Here is a 20,210-nt window from a genome sequence, read left to right on the forward strand (position 1 = left end):
TTTTCTGTAATAATAAAACAGTACCTTGTACTTGATCCCAACTAAGATATAATTAATCCTTATAGGAGCCAAAACAATGCTTTTGGGTTTTATAACCCCCAGTCCCGAGCATTCTGGATAATGGGTCCCATACCTGTATAAAGGAACCTGCAGAACTGTGTATTTTATAAATGTGAAATATAAAAACTTACCATTCTATGTAATTTCTCCTCAAGCTCCTGATTTATCCTTTGTAAAGACAAGTAATTGGTTTGTATTCTGAAAGACAGGAAACAGCACAGTTATGTCTATGAAGATTTTCATTCATCCAGGTCATGGTATATCTAGTATAAATAAATTTGAAGCAACTGGACTTGTTTAGTAATCATTGAAGACGTTTCACTACTCATCCGAGCACAGTTATCTTCCTTCCTGTAAGGCATTTTGGCTTTTAGCTGCTTTATCTTTTCACTACTCAAATCTTTTCTCATAGTATACTACATTCACAGATGTGTAATTTTATGGGAAAATAGAGATAGTAAAACTATTTTAATTCTGTTAGAAAAAAGACAAGAAAATAAATGCAATTGGATGTATGTTAAAAAGGTTGGGAAATAAACAATATTCCAAGTTCTTGGGGCATCTGAATTATAGTTTAAAGGGTCCTGTCCCTCAAACAGCTGTTTCTATAATGATAGAAAATGCAACTTTCCAATATTCAGACATTAAAATAGCAATGCAATTGCTACAAAACATGGCTGACTGATTACATTGTTTGCATTCCTGGCATTCCTGAAACAATGTAGCCAGCTGATTAACAGACCTGGAGCAAAAATGAATCCTGTTATATTGTTTTAATAGCCAGCCATGTTTCATTTTTAAACATTGTTTTTGATGGAGATCCCTTTTACATAGTATGTTAGTATGGCACAGAGAGCGAAAGAGATTGCCTTGAGGTGGGAAAGAAATAAGGAGAGTAAATCACAGAAAATGGAATCTGCAATGCTTTAACAATACCTAGAATTTTATGAAAGCGGCCCAGTTTTGTATTAGAAAAGCACAGCAGGTCTCTGCACATATAACAGCCCATGCAGTACTTAAAACACAGTTGCATGAAAAATATAGGTTTCTACCGTATATATTATAGGATAATCCTATATTAATACAGTGCCATTTTATGTATCAGAGTCTCTATCTCGGGAGAAATTTGAGCACACAATTATGTGCAGGGGCGGAGGTTATGCCAACTTTTTTCAGGTATGTCCCTGGGGAAGATTATGGACTGCTAAGAACTGTTATAAATGGGTACAGCACCTCATGTTATTTTTCTTTTGGCCCTCAGTTAGGTAAAGGTAGGCCCAGTAGGTAAGATATTGATAGAGGTTTTGTAATAGCTCTAGAAGTGAGAGGCAGGATCAGGGTAGTTAGCAGAGCAGCCAGAGGCTCCAATGAGGAGGCTAGGAAGGGTTTGTGTGCTGCAGTATTAATGCTGCCAGTGTAGACACAGGTGGTAAGGCTCAGGGATAGGGAAAGAAATTCCTGAAGCGTGGGACCACTTGATCTTTGCCCTTTCACCAAGGCAGTGAGTACTATCTCTGGGTATTGTGAACACTACAGCTGAAAAGTAAGAGTATAATCCAAGGGATAAAAGTGTTTAAAGTAACTGTGAAGTAATAGATATTTGTACCATCATATTAGCATCAGCCAATCAGATTGTGAACTATCAATTAAGAGTTTCATCTGTCTTTAAGAACCACTGGCTCCCAAGTTATTTGTGAGATCAAGTTCTGTGTGTGGTTAAACCTTTCTCCAATAGTTCAGTGAGGGTACACCTGAGTCCATGCAACATGTGCTCTGCCAAGAGCTGCTACTGCACTAATACAGCACTGACTGCACCAATCATTGCTGTATTGGTTACAGGTGGGGGGGGGGAAGCTGGTAGGTGACCCTCTCCCAAACTTGCCTGTCATCCAGATGTGCAAGGTAGGGAGCATCAGGAGGAGCAGTCAGGCCCTGCACCAAGCCCTGGGCTTTTGATATGGAGCTTGCAGAAAGTGGCAGACCACAGGGCACTAGTGATGTTTAGATGACCAACTTGCTCGGGACTTGCTCTTGCACCCTGGGGTGTTGTAAATAACCCCTGAAAGGGTGTAAGTACAAAACGAAAAAATACTATGGGGCACATTTTTCGGAAAATTGTCGCGACTTTTTCGTTACTAATACGATTTGTGCGAAAAAACGCGAGTTTTTCATAGCCATTCCGAAAGTTGCGCAAAATCTGGCGATTTTTCGTAGCATTAAAACTTGCGCGAAATGTCGCACCTTTTAAGTTTTAACGCTACGAAAAAGGCGCAACTTTTCGCGCAAGTTTTAACGCTACGAAAAAAATCGCCAGATTTTGCGCAACTTTCGGAATGGCTACGAAAAACTTGCGTTTTTTCACGCAAATCGTATTGGTAACGAAAAAGTCGCGCCAATTTCCGAAAAGTCGTAAAGACGCCGAAAAAATTGCAAAAAATACGAAAAAGTCGCAAAATGTTCGTTTTCAAATCGGAATTTTTCCAATTCGGTTCAGATTCGTGTCTTAGTAAATGTGCCCCTATGTATTCCCTTTTTTACCTTAATTAAGAAATGTTAAATATATTTGATATAGTTTTGTGCAGATATATGTACAGATAAGTTCTTTAGAATAAAATGGAATTCTATGGAGTTTATCTGTTATGTGCTATGTAACCTTTTCTTCTATATCCAGCTTGAATGGCTGCCCCCATGGCTACACAGCCGCTTATTTATATAAACTATAGTAGTGTTTCTGAAGCAAACACCCCAGCTGTACCAGCGCAGAGCAACACTACATTATATTTTAATTACTTTAAAGTATTTGACATTTTTGATGTTACTGTTGCGTTTAAAAACAAGACTGGGCTGGTATTACATGTGATTACTCAGTACACTAATGAATAGGCATTGCATAGCATAGAAGCTTAAAAACCTTGTAGGTGAGCCATAGTTACTTCCACCAATATCAAATAAGAAAAGCAATGCAAACACCTGAGATACTGCCCACAAGATGCTGAAGCATTTCTGTTTTTCCCTAGAGCACTCCAATACTACATAATCTCTTTATTCCAATACACTGCCAGTACGGGGGTGAATCAATAATTGAGAATGACAAAATTGGCTGTGGCCTTTCTGTGCATATATCCCTTATAGTGGTGATTGCCAAGCGTAAAGCAAATGTACTTTTTCTTCAGCTGGGTTATTGCAGACATTCCTCCTACAAGCTCATTAATGACTTTCTGTGTACTCTAATTAATCATTGGGCTAACATAACAATGACTCAGAGCTGTCCCTGCCAGTCTACATAGCTCTATAGAATTTTGCTGGCAAGAATATTTAAATGGCAGCAATTTACACATCATACAATTAGAGGCATTGTTAACAATACTGGAGATTATCATCACCGGTGATGTTGCCCATAGCAACCAATCAGCAATTAGATGTGAATGGTCACCTACAAGTTAGAAATCAAAAGCAAAAATCTAATTGGTTGCTATGGGCAACATCACCAGTGATATCTGTCTCTGCAAATTTTTGTTGCGCTGAATTTTGATAAAAAAGTTCACCAATGGGGAAATATGGACTTTCACAGCAAATCCATGCCTGCCAACTAAATTGGCTCACCACTAGTCATATGGTCTTTTATATTTGCATATTCTGTACAATATCATATGTTCTTTATAAACTAAGCAATATTGAGAATTCTCCCAAAACACTAAGGCTCTGCAGAATTTCTGATATTCTTTAGATCTTAGTAAACATGCTCTCATATAACACAGCCATGTTAAACTAAAGTGGCTCATTTCAGCAAGTAAAATGGCAAGTAAAACTGGCCTGGAGAGGCCTGCAACCATGGAGTCTGCTTCCTCTATAGTTACATCACTATTAACCTGGACCAACATGCTCAGATCTAACTCCTTTTTATACTGAGTTGTTTCCTTTTTTAACTGATGACAACTGAGGGATGGGAAGTAAGCCTATTAATTGTATTCTCATGTGTTTATCTCCTTTATATAGATTTATAATCATAGGATTATATGACAGCCTATGATGAAGTGCCCTCTTTAAAGCACCTAATATGTGTTATTATTTGTTAAATAAAGTTCTTGTGCAGCAGCATACACAGTGTGGTCTGGGTTTTAGTGCCAAGCTCTAATGTTTTAGATTCATAGATTATCACTGCCTACTTAACAATGAGTTTTATCAAAGATATAATACTTCTTTTTAGGCTATATTTTAGTATATGACTAATTTAGACTGTTATTTCCACATCTCTATCAGGCTCCATCCACCTAACAAAGAAAAAACTTTAACGATATACTTGAAGTATAAGGGGTTTTATATGTCGTCACATTAAAAATCCATATAAACTTTGTAGTATTATAGTATATTTTTCCAATCACTACTTCCCCTAGGTCTGGGTAATGTCCATGTCCCCAGAACCCCCGCATGTAGATCCCTGTCTGTGTAAAGTGCCTTGCCCCTGAACTAACCACATTTTTCATCCAGAGCCCTTTAATTTTCCTAAATACTTAGTGCCAAATGTCTGGCGGTATTTCCAACATAAATCAAGTTTGAAGTACATCTGAGTACATAATCCATACATTGTGCTTTACATTCAAAACTTTTCAACTGTATGTACCTTTCTACTCGCATCTTTTAGATGCCAATCCCGAATGGGAAAAATTCGGATTGGATACGATAATTTCTGAAGATCGCAAATATCACGAAAATGCTTACGAAAAAATTGTATTAGTCACAATAATATCGTATTGGTGATCCGAAAGTCACAAAATTTTCGTACCGAACAATTGTAAACAGCGGCAGAACCTTTCTGAATTTTTGCGCAAGCGCACAAAAAAGTTGCGCGGGTGTACTAAAAAGTCACGCAAGAGCGAACAAATCAGCGAAAATAAATTCGGAGCGTTCATGTTTTTAATAAATCTCCCCCTTAATAAATATCAGACATTCGAATTTTTGAACCATAATTGGAAAAAACTTGAATCGTGAAAAAAATCAAACTCAAATATTGAAAAATCTCCCCCTTATAAAACTTATAAAACTGTAAATGAATAATGAGGGAACACACAGCCCACCACTAAATGGTGGATCAAGGGAAAGGCTATAAAAGGGCAATAATTACTGATATAGATAGTTAGTGAAGCTTAACCTATAGGCTTATAAGATTAGCTAAAACCAAGTAATGGCCTCCACCCAACACATGTATCCTTTAGTGTTTGAGCTCAGCTCTCATTCTAACAATCATTCATTCCTTGTTTGTTCATTATGAGCTGGCAAAGCTAGGGATTAATGCCTAATAATCAATAGGAACAGGATTTAGTAAAAATCACTTGGTAGCTACTACTAATGTGTACCTGATAAACACATGCCAATGGGAATTCTGTACTGACTGACACTGAAGTTTTTGCTGTCCACGGCTATTAAAGAGAAAGGGACATTTTTTGTAATGAAAATATGTATGATGAAGAGAGCATAGATTGCACCTTGCCACTGTTTTATACATGAACACTTCTGTAACTGAATAACAGACAGTCTGCTCTCTGTAGTCATTCATGATATGTGTATAACACATGAAACACTTTCAGCAAATCATCTCCAGCCATCCCCAAATTAGAATGGAAAATGCTTGACTGACATTTCAGTGGTGATATTGGGCATTTGCTATTCAAATAAATGTGAGGCAGAAAAGGGATATTTCAAGCACTTTGTAGTGCCATTTGAACAGGTTCCATGTAATGCTGATTGTTTATTGTTTGTAAATTGAGTTCTTTAATGTTTTATCCATTTACATTTGCTTTAATAAAAATGCCGTATGGGTGCACATGATTACATAAGTGCCTGAAAGCATCTGAACTGTTTCATATAGAGAGATGGCAAGGGTTGGAATCCACTAATAACAGCTATCCTATGAGCCTATACTGTAAGTATAAGTGAGCTGACAGGAGAGATATAAGTGCATTAGAAAAGCGCACTCAGCGGTGCTAGGGTTAACTTGTGCTCTCAACTCCCAGGGTACATTCTCTTTAGTCGGCCAAACATTAAACTATACTAATGAAAAAACAGGCAGTTATAAAATAATAATTAAAATAATTTCTGCAAATATTCTATTATTCAATCTACCAGTTATACAGACTTATTTTTACTTGTTTTGTAAAATGTTACCTCTGGTGCCTACAGTTGCAGAAATAATCACACAAAGTAATGCTTAAATCAACTGTACTACATACAAGCATCCTAGCTGTGACTGACACTGTTTACAAGATATCTATTTCCATGCATATAAACTGCACTTTACTGGGTCTGTGCAAAGGAGATCCCCTATTGCACTTTTATTTAAGGTTCTGCACCACATGCTCCTGCTGTACCACTGTGCAGCCTAGAGCAAAATGTTTGGCATTAAGGTGTTCCTCTTTTTATTATTATTATTATTATTATTATTATTATTATTAAATAATAATAATAATAATAATAATAATAATAATAATAATAATAATAATAATAATAATAATAATAATAATAATAATAATAATAATAATAATAATAATAATAATAATAATAAATATTATTATTATATATCACAATATTATTGCCTCTTGCAAAACAAATTTCTACATTGTATTGAAATCAGCTGACGATGGAGGCTGTTAAACAGGCTGAGCAGTCAATATCCATTTAGAGGGCATATATTGTATTACAATGTCTCTGAATAGGAAAAGCACCTTTTTACAAGAAAGTGTATATATTATTTTTTTTTATAAATATTCAGTAAAAGCTTTGCATCTGTTATTCTAAAGATTGAGTCTATTGTGTCTGCACATTTCTGTTTATCTAATAAGTCACTGCTGAAGGAGAATGAAAAGCCATAGAGCACTATAAGCACCTGTATTTACCAAGCAGCACCTCTTGATCAAAACATGCTGACATGGGGCTACCAGTGTTTTACCCTGCAAGAGTCATTGACACTATTTTCAGGATCTACAATTGGTCAAGTTCCCTATAAGATACAGTGCATATGTTGCTCCCAGAGGTGTTCATCAACCACCCTAAGCAAAGAGTGAGCTATTTAGTGTAGAATAGAATGTAGCCTGTATGTATAAGACCTTTACCAGCTGTAAATGGTGACTAGGAGTACACCATTGATTCAATGGAAGAAACAGATTTCACAAATCTCATTATGAACTAGCATGGTGTGACCAACCAGACTGACAGTGAGGGGTTACCTAATGGCTTTATGGGTCATTAATTAAAACATGTACATGGTTTGATGGCCATATAACTCATTACATCTTTTCTTCACTTTACAATCTGACAGTTATGAGAAGCCATTCATTTGTGTGGTTATTTGGGACCATACAAATGAAAATAAGATCCAGAACAAGGTGGGAGGCACCCCAATTTTAATACAAATCTGAAAACCAGAGATTTCTATCCTGTGAATTATCAATCATGGAGGAATTACAACTCAAAGCATCCCCTTCATCAGGGTGTCGTGTTGTGAGCTGCAGTCCATGAACTGCTCAATGGCTGCAAGTAGGTCAACCTTGAGGCAAATTATATAGGAAGACATCAAGCAACAATTGCACAAATAATTATGTAATTTCATTTACATAGACATTTTCTGGCCAAGAGGAATTTGCTGAGGCCTGTAACTAGCTTTAGCTATCTTCCTCGTGCAGACATCTTTAGCACACTCTCTGGGAGATTTTATCATACAACCATATTGCACTAAAAAACTCTTTTGTTATTTAAATGCCCTACAACCTGCAACATATTTTCTAAAAGGAAAACATTCTCAAAATATTGTCACTTAATGCATTAGAGTCAAAAGGGGCACAATCCTAGAGAACAAGAATAAAGCAGAGCCTGACCTTCTCAGCTTTTCTGTCACTTTCTCCAGTTCCTCCTGTGCCCTCCTCAGCTCAGTTTCAAGGAACTGCCGGGTGGAATCAAATTCCGATTCAAGCATTTCCAGTTTGTGAGTAGTGTAAGACAGTCTCTTCTGCAGTTCTTCCTTCTGGTCCTGCAAGCTGCTAAAAGAAACAAATATTCCACCAACTGTGATTATCCAAGATGCAAAGTGTTGTTTTTCCACTGCCAATAAAAAAGACTGACTGCTGTTTCTCTCTCCGTGATCTCACAGTTCTGGGTATTTTAAGATCTAATCTGAGGCACACAACAAAGTCTCCTAGATGCAAATGATCATTAAGTATTTATGTATTCTTTAGCAGGACTTGGCAGAATGTGGGATATGCCCGAGAGTGCCATTCCTTCCTCCCCGGAATTTGTTACATAATGACAGAAATAAGAGAAATGTTCAATCTGGTCCTCAGTTATTTTTTATTATTATTCTGTTCTAGAATGCATGTCTACAGAATCATTTTGAAAGCAAGTGCAATATATGAAGTGCTAGAATAGAGGCAAACATTGAGCATGCATTAATGATATTAACAAAGGTACTTGTGCCCATACATATTACTAACATCACCAATGTGCCTGAATTTTGCATAGGGACACTAGGGAACCCTGGTACTAATATTAGTCTAGCAGGGTGTGTCCATAAAAGCAAATTGGATGCTAGTGGTGATACTGATGCCACTAGAAGTGACAAATTGCACACATTTCACCAAAAGCAATGAATATTCACATTTGTGCATTGTGTGCAAGTTGTTTGGGTGCTTAGCTGGCACCCAAAATTATGCTGAAATTCTTGGAACAATGCTACATTCTGATTCAAAAACATGGCAGCTTTTATCAGAAACTTGCACTTTGCACATTGCAATTTCTTCACAAATAGGCTATTGCCATGTATGTTAGGACAGCAGCTATTAATGAAGAATCTGAACAGGTCACTAGTGGGAATAGTATGGTCTGTAGAAACCCTCTCCAACAACAGCCCAACTCATTTGACAGCTCATTTAGTGAATGGCTTACACTATTAAGTTAATTGCCAGAAAACTTATAAAGTACGGTTATGCACAACTAAACTCAGGATGGAGCAATACAGTTATGTCGAAATACCTAGTACTGCATCCAGTAGTATCTACCTTGTACTTGCTGCAACTCATCATTTGCACATGATCTATAAGACATGGTTGCATATAATGTGCAGTGACATAGGTTGGCAAAATGAGCCTTGCACTATTTGGAGGCACAGAAGTGGGTGGGTTCTGAGGGCCACTTAGGTTGAGATTTATGGCTTTGACAATGATGTCTGAAAAACACTCTTATTGCCATATTATTTTCCTATATTTCTCAGAATGAGAGGATACAAGTATGTTTGATAAAAAGACACCTGAAAATGCTTTAGCTTCTTTGATTGCATTTCCTTACATAACAGAAAAGGCTAGGCCACAGAACTCACAGATCACAATGCCATCCAGCAATTGGCCAGGCATTATACAGTTACAAGATGCTGACATCTAAACACTTTCAACAATGTAACTAAAATTAAGGGGGGGAAATTAGATTCATGATATAGAAAGGGGAAGGCAAAATGAATACAATTTTCTTACTTTCTTCATAGATGTGGGACATTTACTTAATATCCAAATGGCCAAATGGTGGATAAAGTATATAACAGCAACATTAATCCCAGTATATACACAATCACATGCAATCACATACTTACTTACATAAATACATATTATTTAGCATTCATTATAATACCCATGTGTAGATAGGCACAAGGATTTCACCTTGCATTACTGTTTGGTAGACAATACAAAGGTACTGGGGGTGATTTATAAACACTGGGCAAATTTGCACCTGGGCAGTAACACATGGCAACCAATCTGATGTTTTTGCGTTCAGTGTTCAACCTGCAGCTGGCTGGAAAAATCTAACCAATGATTACAGCCCAGGTGCAAATTTGCTGTATATCTTTCTCTGCCTGCCATGCATATATTGGCAATTCCAATGGAATTGGAAAATTACAGAATTTAAAGAAAGAGTAACTATTTGTATAAGTTTACACTAAGTAAAATAAATGCAATGCTTTAATGATATATTTTTCCTCAGCATGAACTGAGAAGGCTATGCAATCCATTCATCATTACACTGACACGTGCATTGTATCAACAAAATGAAAAAAAGGCAACAATCTGAGCAACCCAGTGTGAACAACCTCAAAAAACGTACATTTATAAAAACAGGACATCAGCTCCCACAAATACAAGGATGCCCCAGAACTGATAATGACTTCTCTTAGTTGTTCACTTCCAGCTTGCTTCAGTCTAAAGGTGGCCATACACATAGATCCGCTCGCTTGGCGATGTCTTCTCCCAATATCCCCACCTACGGGTTGGCGATATCGGGGAATAGTTATGTGTTCAGCAAATAGCTGACATTTACCAATACATTTAAAATAATTAAAACATTAAAATATATATATATTAAAACGTTTTATATTTTCTTTCATTGGGGAAAACTGTATTTTGGGGATTATGACCCCTTTAATGGATGTCTTGTAATATAACATTGACATGTCTTCAAGGGAAACTGCGGGTATTATTATTATTTTTGGATAGAAATATAATGAGATAGCTTGCTTTAACTAATATTTTTCAGCAACTGAGCAGGCTGTGTGCCAGTAGTGCTTTTCAAACTGCTGCCTCATTGTGGAATCAGTTAGTGACTCCCAGCGAGAGTGTCGTGTTTGCAGCTTAAAGAAAAATGTTTGGTTGTGGAACACAAATAAGTTGTTAAAAATATAAAAGTATATATAATATTATTTTTTGTGAAACAGATTTGTAAACATCCCCTACCGCTGAGTAGATTTCTATAATAGCGGTAGTTCCACTATAATCCTAGTAGGTAGGAAGCATAATAACAATGGACTGTGCCAAATGATTATCAAATAAGTTCCATTTCATTGTAGCTCAGTTGTATATATGTATATAGGCCCAAAGAGAGTTAAAAAATGTAGGAACATTATTTATTAAATTTGCTCTTTATCAACAGTATAAAGCTCATCAGTTAAATCTCTCATCATAGTGTGAAAAATCTACAGTTCCAGGCATGAGAGACTGCTGCTGGGCCCTGGCTTGTTCTATTTTATCAATGCTGTCAGCGCATGGCCCAGTTATAGTTTTTTGCCTGCAGTAGCTGAATCACCATTCTATCACTTATGACCTATTAATGCTTCGCTTTTTCAGAAGTGGCAGCTTATTTAGCTTCCAGTGCCTAGTAATCATTATTAGAGTGTCAGTAAGATGATACATGGTTACCACAGGGTGCTCTTGAGGAATCTCTATGGTGGAAAGGTTTAATAAAGCTAAAGTTATGTTTTGGGGATAGTTTACAGCTTCTTTACTTTTTTCTTTTTTTTAGTTAAAGACCAGGCCACTAAAGTTTATAAAATGTGGCACAATACATATAATGTAGAGTTTTTCTTATTATTATGGTTATGATTACCGCTTCTGAGTATATGCAATCCTATATGCTGTTTAAGCACAGCAGTGCCAATTGGTTATGTCTAGAGAGTCTGGTTCATGAGTTACCAGACCTGGTTTCATTCCATGTCATGGCACCTGTCCCAACTTCTTTTGGCCTGAAGCAATTCAACTGAAAAAACATGCTAAGGGAGGATTGCTATAACCCATGTCAAAAATGGAGATATAGAAATCTTGGTCAGCCCCTCTCAAAATTCCTAATGTAAGCTGATATACATGATGATTCTGACATTCAGTCCAAACTGGACTTACATATATCAATTTTTGACTGTGGTGTCAATAACCTGAGCCAGTCAGTTATGTCAGCTTCTGCACTTATCAGTCCAAAAATACACAATTCTTTATAAGTTCCTTGGACAAAGAGATTTTTAACTAATGATGCCCTGGGTGCATTAGCCCAAGCCCTTAGCTTGCAGGTATATCTCACTAGCTACTGCACTCCAAGCACACAACTAGATGTAACTTAAAATTCAGTATTATTATTATTATTTATATGGCACATTTTCTGCGCTAGGCACCTAATCATATACCTATGTATGGAACACATCAGGCAATTGTTTTAATGGATATAATAAAATTGAGTATTAAGTAACATCCTGTTGTTTGCTTGGAGTGGGATAGCTTACATTTTGTGGTTGTCAGAAGTCATTTAACCTCTAGCCCCCTGGGTAACAAAATGTTCACATGCAAATTAGATTTTTCTTGCTTTTGGTTGTGGCACCTTGAATTAACCCCTCAATAGGAATTTATGTCCACATCACAACATTGGTCGATTTATTTTAAAGTTATAATTATGAGGAAAATTAATTTTAAGGTGTGTGTTACCACCTTTAGAATATGGTATAATGGGGTATGGTTTAACCTAATATAACCTTTAGGTTGTAAACTGGTGCCTTCTATTATAGTTGAAAGAAATGATGGAAGGTGATTTATCAGCATGGGAATGCTGGGTTGCTGACTTTTCAGAACAGCTTATTAGACCATGACTGGCAGTTCCCCAAGGCAGTTTAATGGAAAATGACATGTTAAGTTAAAGAATCATCCTCCATCCAATTAGACCAATATGAGCTGGGGGTGACTATTTTTAAAGATTGTTGTTTTATACTTAGCCCATAGTCTCTGCCCACCGTACCCCTCCAATGAAAAGTGCCCAGGTGTTCTATGGATTACTTAGAGCTATTGTAACCCAAGAATATTGGAATTGGGATCCAGTAATTGATTAAACTCACTTCAATCAAAAATCTCTTTGTTGTAACTTGTCTTTAATTATTCATATTTAGAAGCACATTTACAGAGACTAGCCATCACTGATCCCTTCACAACATGTTGCTCCCCAACCCCTTGGATGTTGCTCTCAGTGCCCCCAAACCAGGGAGTTATTTTCCAATTCCTGAATGGGGGCAAGTTTTGGTTGAATAAAACAAGATTTACTACCAAATAAAGTCCCCTGTAAGCTGATAGTGTGCATAGAGGCTGCCTAATAGCCAATCACAGCCCTTATTTGGCTCCTCCATGAACTTTTATGGTGCTTGTGTTGCTCTCCAAGTCTTTTTACATTTGACTGTGGCTCACGAGTAAGAAAGGTTGGGGATCCCTGATCTAAGGTCTCTACTGCATTCACATAATTAGCCCGTATATTTTTCAAGTATAGGAAGAAACCGGAGTTCCAAGAGGAAAACCAAACATACAAACTCCTTGCAGATAGTACCCTTGCTGGAATCACATATAGAACCCCAGCACGGCAAGGCAACAGTGCTAACCATTGCACGTCATGCTGCCCCGTGTTTAGGAAAATGAGCAAAAGTATCTATATAGAGGCTGAGCAGCCAGTCTATTCTGTAGAGATAATGTCCAAGAATTAGTTGCTTTTACAACCATTTCCAAGTTTTGGAAATCCAGACATTCATTTAGGAAAAGACTCATCTCCAGGATGTTAAATCTAGTAGAGAGTCAACATTTGTATTTCATTTGTGATGAGCGAATCTGTCCGTGAAATGCATTTGTTGCGCAACTTTTTTGTCGAAACAATACACTAATGGCAAAATCCGGAAATCTGCTGCGAATTCATGCCTGCTGAAAAAATACGCTCATCACTATATTTCACATCACAAAATACATTGTAATATTGTAAAAGGAATACACTTAGGCATCTTGTGCAATAGAGAAGAGGATTTGCTGTTATTTACTTTAAAATGTTATTAAGTAATTTCAGTTCTAAATGTACTTCCATGTGGAAAAACACAAAAGAATGCACTTAAAGCCTGAGGTAGAAAAGAAATAGAAAGGAAGAAATTTCATTTAACTCAGACTTTGGATTTCAGAGGGTGCAGAAAAATCATTTACAAACTTCAAGTCATGCAGATAAACAAATAAAGGTATAACATTATTTTTCAAAAACTGGCAAATAAAGTAAAACCAGTCATGCCAATCAACTGTAAAGCTTCTGGTCTAATAAACAGATGAAATGGAAGCAAGAATACTTACAATCCATTAAATAAAATTAGTTCAGGGCTCATTTACACATAGTTGCTAGATTGGTTGCCACTGGCCAACTGCATTGGTGCATTCAGAATCAAGTGTAGCCTACTATAAATTAGAAAATTAAAACAAGAAACCTTTTGGTTACTCTGGGTAACTGCATTAGTACTATACCAACTATCCTCTGTAGTGTGAATTTCAGACACAAATGCTAGAGAATTAAGGGGGTGCAAAATCACCCTTCGTTAGTAGTGCTGAGCAAAATCTGTCCCGTTTTGCTTTACCAAAATATTTGCAAAACTGTGGAAAATCCGCGAAACGCAACTTTTTCGATGCTGCAGGATTGTTTTCCACCACTGCAAATTTTCTGTGGCAACATTTTTGTGCCCATTTCACAATAAATTTTGCTGATGGTGAAATGCGGAATTTCACTGCAAATCCACACCTGGCGAACAAATTCGCTCATCACCATTCCTTAGTTCTCATTTACCCAGCACTTGCATCATGAAGATGCTGCCTGCTCCTTCTAGCAGATTAACCATCTGGAGCTTGGCAAAGAGCTTGGCGCTGGGGGGCACAAGGCAGCTCTGTGTTTACCACCTGCCCAAGGTTAAGGATAGGGCTCATTTTGGCACTCCCTTACTTTTAGGTCAGTTACCTGCCTCCCCCAGCCTGACACTCATTGATACAGTGCTGCCAAGTTAGAACTGTTTTCACATGGGATGCACTTTGTGCAAAGACATGTAGCTATGGTGCTACTTACAAGGCCCTATGAAAAAGTAAACCATAAAACATAAAATAAGGCAGTTCATATGGTGTTTTGCTCTTTGCCCGTGTCCTGCATGTAGTAAATCACACTTGTGCCTGTGGAAAGGCCCATCTACCAATCTTATCAATGACATAGGGAATTCCATAGTATTGGGGAACTACTCAACAGTGCATTTTGGGAAACTAAAAATGTACCACAGCTTTAGTGTGTATTTTATAATAATAATAACTACAACAGAACATGGCTTTAGTATAAATAAAATGAGATGATATTCAGTAGTGCATCCTATGGATCTCAAGCTGCACAGCTAAAGCTGTCAACCAGTCTTCACCCAAGGAGAGGAGCAGTAAAAGGTGAACAGGATGGTAATTAGGAAAAGTGGAGAGCTGTACAGATTAGCAGTAAATGCTGTCAATATAAGCACAGCTTCAGTATATAGGGTACAAGAAAGCAAGTTTAGCATTCAATAGTGCAAACATAAAGCTGTTAACCTCCTAAGTCTCTGCCCAAGGAGAATAGAAGCTGTCAGTTGCTACCCAAGGAAAGTAGGACAGAACGGGGCTGGGTGGTAATTAGGGAGTGAGGAAGCTGTACAGATGTATAGCTAATTCTGCTAATAGAGCACATTTTACAGTAGGGGGTACATTATTAATTACATATTTTAAGAAAACACTGGGAAGCATATTGATGGGGTTATATATGATTATATAATATATATATAGCCAGATTATTTCATATGTATGGTAAATTCAGGGAATTTTTACTTTTGCAATGGAGAAAAAAAAATCCTCTCTTTTTAGTTCTGCTTTAAGGATGCATATTATAAAAAATTGGTTTCCCCCCACCAACTTGCACTTTGGATAGGGGGCCAGACAGGCTTATGATTTTGTTTTCTGTATTTTGTGGGCCACCTATATTGTTTGATTCATTGTGCCCTCTATTTTGAGTGTCTACAAGGTTTCTTCAACCCCAGGAGAACGCTTTCCTGCTACCTGACATAACTACAATATATATATATATATATCTTAGTTGGAATCGAGTACAAGGTTCTGTTTTATAATTACAGAAAAAGATAATCAGTTTAAAATTCTGAATTATTCACTTATAATGGAGCTTATGGGAGACAGGCTTTCCGTAATTTGGAGCTTTCTGGATAACGGGTTTCCTGATAAGGGATCCCATACCTGTATTCATAAATAAATGCTCATGAGGAAAGAGTAGAGATTTTGATACATGTTTAATGTGTGTGTGGCATTCAGACTGAAGGGTTCATGAGCATTAAGTCAGAAACAGACACTTCTTTTCATTTTCACTCCGGGTGAAAATGAATTCTCACTATTGTTTATGGATAGAATAAACCGGTCACTCCAGTTTACAAGAATTTGAAGTTGTGGACATCTGCCCACTCCAGCCTATAGATTACATTTTTTCCTAACTAACTATATTAAAAACATTTTTATTGTATACCTATTTTACCCAGTTTCATTTTTACACTGAACTGTTCCTTTAAAATTAGATAGGGAACTCTGAAAAAATTGCCCTGATTATAAAGAAAGGGGGAGGTGAGTTCTGTGAACATAGCCTAACTTTTAAATTAATGCTTTATAATGGCAACATGTAATTTCAACACAAGTTCTTATTATTACCAAACTGTTAGGTCGAGAAGGAATGGGATTATAATGGAATGATATGGCCAGATGTTGTTAGGAGAATTCTGTTGCATTACTTTTCTGATGTCTGAAAAGACATGTAAACGTAACGGTTACATTTATTTAACGACAAATGTAAAATATTTGTTAGGCTTATAATTCCGCCTATAATACACTGCATTGTATGGTGTCCGAGAATGGTTAACGTATTGCCATACACTATGACAACCAAGAACTGCATTACAAGTAACATTATTGCAGGCTTTTTATTTCACTCAGTACTGAAATTCAAATTAGACATTAACTCCCTGAAAGGCAATGTTTCAATAGACCTTTCTTGAACTACTTCTCTAATGTATTCAAGAAATAGGATTTCCTTTCATTGTTCCAATATCCCGTATCTCTGGAGAGGCATGATTAAAACCCATCTTATCGCCCTCAAATGAATTTACCTTACCTAAAATTGATGTTCTGTCATCAGCTTTTCTTTAAAGTTCAAGCCCATTTGTACGTTTCCATTATTAATGCAGATTTCCGAAACATACTAATTAACACATTGCCTTGCTAAATTCACAGGGTGATATAAAAATAGAAGCTTTTTTCTGCATTTAGATTAAATTAAGAAATATTAATCTCACAGTTGTACACTTTAAATGTATTTTTGTAATTAACATTTTATTGAGAAAGCATATTGAATGCTGCTTAAGACTGAAGTGCACCCGGTACAAATGTCAATAACATATTATGAAGATAGAATTAATTAAAGTACATCTAAATTAGCAGATAACCACATACATGGTTAATTATTTATTCTAGTGATCACCCCAAATCTCTCTTTGTCCCATCTGCACCAAGAGTAGTAGATATTCTAGACACATATTAGAAAGGAAGCATTGTGGGTATTTTCGTATGTCCTGCGATTTTTTTGTTGCCATTGCGACTTTATCGTATATTTTCCGCAACTTTTTCGGCGCCGTCACGAAAAAATTGGATTGGTTTTTCCGACATTTACAATTGCTTAAAACGAAAAAGTCGTGATGGCGACAAAAAATCGCGAAAAATACGAAAAAAACGTGACAGCGACGAAAAAGTCGCAAAATTTTCGTTTCCAATCCGATTTTTTCCCATTCGGGATTCAGATTCGTGGATTAGTAAATGTGCGCCTTAGTGTTGGGCGGAATTTTTCAGCAGGCATGCATTTGCAGTGAATTTCCGTGTGTCGGCATTTTTTTGCAAAATGGGTTCACTGAGCGACAAAAAATTGTTGCCAAAGAAAGGACGCTCATGACAATTATTTTTGATGCGCAAATTTTTCATCATTTCATTAATCTTTTGAAAGATTTGCAAATTTTTTGACAAACTGAAACGGGACAGATTAGCAGCTAACTGTCCAACTTCTGCGGTGCCGAGGGCCAGAATTTCTCTAGCATACATGGTGGAGGGCCGCTAATGGAAGCCAGTTTTGACCACTCCCCTTTTTGAAACCACACCCACTTCAAACCACACCTATTTTATCACAATGGTGGTAGCACAGCAAAATCCCAAATGCTTGGTCCTTACTGTGGGGATATCAACCATCATTCATATGTGAAAGAATTATATTATGTCATATTAAGATATACCCTTAAATTCCATATGCCTCCTCCTCCCCTGTGGATAGCAGAGCAACCCCCAGTACATAATTACACACCTTTGGGACCATTTAATGGCTATTTCCAACTGCTAACAAACTCCCACAACAAACCCCTGCCAGGTTTACCTCCCACAAGCAGCATAGGGCAAGCAGAGTATGGCACACACAGGCAGCACTCTGCCTGTCCTATGCTGTCTGTGTGTTCCATACTCTGACTGCCCTACCCTGCCTGTGTGTGCCATACTCTGCCTGTCCTATGCTGCCTGTGTATGCCATACTCTACCTGTCCTACCCTGCCTGTGTGTACCATACTCTACCTGCCCTATGCTGCATGTGTGTGCCATACTCTGCCTGCCCTTAGCTGCCTGTGTGTGCCATGCTCTGCCTGCCCTACCCTTCCTGTGTGTGCCATACCCTCCCTGCCCTATGCTGCCTGTGTGTGCCATACTCTACCTGCCCTATGCTGCCTGTGTGTGCCATACTCTGCCTGCCCTTAGCTCCCTGTGTGTGCCATGCTCTGCCTGCCCTATGCTCCCTGTGTGTGCCATACACACAGGCAGCATAGTCCAGGCAGTACCTGAGGTGTGAACAGGTGAACAATGGGGGTGATTACAGGCTGAGCCTGAGGTGTGAACACTGCAGGGGGTGAACAATGCATGTATTAAAAGGTGTGAACAACACAGGGGATTACATTTTTAAACAATACAGAGGGATTACAGCCTGAATCTGAGGTGATAACCACTCAGGGGGCCAGCTAATCTCAGTACTGATACCATTTAAAGCTTACACAAAGGTAAACCATCAAAGCAGCCAGACAGGTGGGGGGGCACACAGAGGGGGCCGCCAGTTGGACAGCACTGGATTAGCTCATTACTACCTATAACTAAAAATAGCTGCCAACAATGTGGATTCCAAACGGTATATCTGGTAGTGGTAGGGTAATGTAGGTACATGTGCTGTAAGTCACATTCCAGAATGTCATTGACTACAGACTAGGGATGCGGGAACTTTAGCTAATTTTTTACTAATCCACACTAGAATTTTGCAATGTGTTTTATTGTGGCAGAAAAAACCCAAGGGGTTTTACAGTAGAGAAATCTGCAATATCATTATAATGAGAACCTTGCCTTCCACATCAGCCAGTGGGATTGGAGCCTGCCCCAGCCCTTCCCTTTCTATGTGAGGAGCTCTCCGAGCACTTGTATGAAATTGAAATAGCAACACGGGAGCCTTTTTTTGTCTATGAAGAGCACTTGCACAGGAGAAAGAAGCTTTTTGAACAAGGTAGGAGAATGTATGTGCTATTGCAGAGCTAAAAATACCATTACTGTAATGTAATATCACCAATGCGTTCAGAGAAATTTTGCTAAAATGTTGCTATTTTTGAATTTTTAGCAACAGGAAATGAGCCACTTTTGCTCGTTACTGCTGTGGACTATAGAGCAGGCCTAGACAACCTATGTCCCTACAGATGATGTGGCACTACATCTCCCAGAACCTCATTGATAGCTGAAGGTTGTTAAGAAAAAAGTAGGCTACAGATCTTCTACCCCTGCCTTAAAGCTCTCTTCCTAATAACATATACCTAAGTATGTGGAAAGCATCAGGAAGCATCAGGAAAGCATAGTTACTGGATGAACTAGGTAACCCTGCACCAAATATGCACTTTAATAGGAACTATATGCACCATGTGTATGTAATAATGTTACCAGTCTGTTACATATATATATATATTTTGCACAAGAATTAGATAAATGGACTAAATTGTTCAAATTTTACCTACTTTGAACTAGGCCAAGTTATTACTTTGAACTAGACCTCAACAAAAAAAATAATGTATTTCATAATGTAAATAGAGTTATAGGACCTGGAGTTTCTCAGATAAAAGGTATTTCCGTAACTTGGATCTTCATACCTTAAGTCTGCTGAAAAATAATTTAAACATTAATTAAACCCATACATTTGTTTTGGCTCTAATAAGGATTAATTATATCTTAGCTGGGATCAAGTACAATGTCCTGTTTTATTATTATAGAGAAAAAGGGAATCATTTTTAAAAATCTGAATTATTTGATTAAAATGGAGTCTACGGGAGATGGCCTTCCCTTAAGTTGGAGCTTTCTGGATAACAGGTTTCTGAATATAAGATCCCATACCTGTACGTATCAGTT

At 37.5% G+C, this 20,210-nt stretch overlaps 1 protein-coding gene across 5 annotated transcripts in view; it reads right to left on the reverse strand.

Annotated features, from left to right (window-relative positions):
• begain (brain enriched guanylate kinase associated) overlaps positions 1-20,210 on the reverse strand; it is a 312,487-nt gene that overhangs the window by 28,534 nt on the left and 263,743 nt on the right. For all 5 annotated transcript variants that reach the window (XM_012967928.3, XM_012967929.3, XM_012967927.3 and 2 more), the window contains 2 exon segments: positions 7,929-8,090; positions 192-258 (listed from right to left, as the gene is read on the reverse strand). In XM_012967928.3, the coding sequence (XP_012823382.1) occupies positions 192-258; positions 7,929-8,090 (229 nt within the window).

Source organism: Xenopus tropicalis, chromosome 8, assembly GCF_000004195.4.
Source record: "Xenopus tropicalis strain Nigerian chromosome 8, UCB_Xtro_10.0, whole genome shotgun sequence".
In the NCBI taxonomy this organism is placed as follows: Eukaryota; Metazoa; Chordata; class Amphibia; order Anura; family Pipidae; genus Xenopus; species Xenopus tropicalis.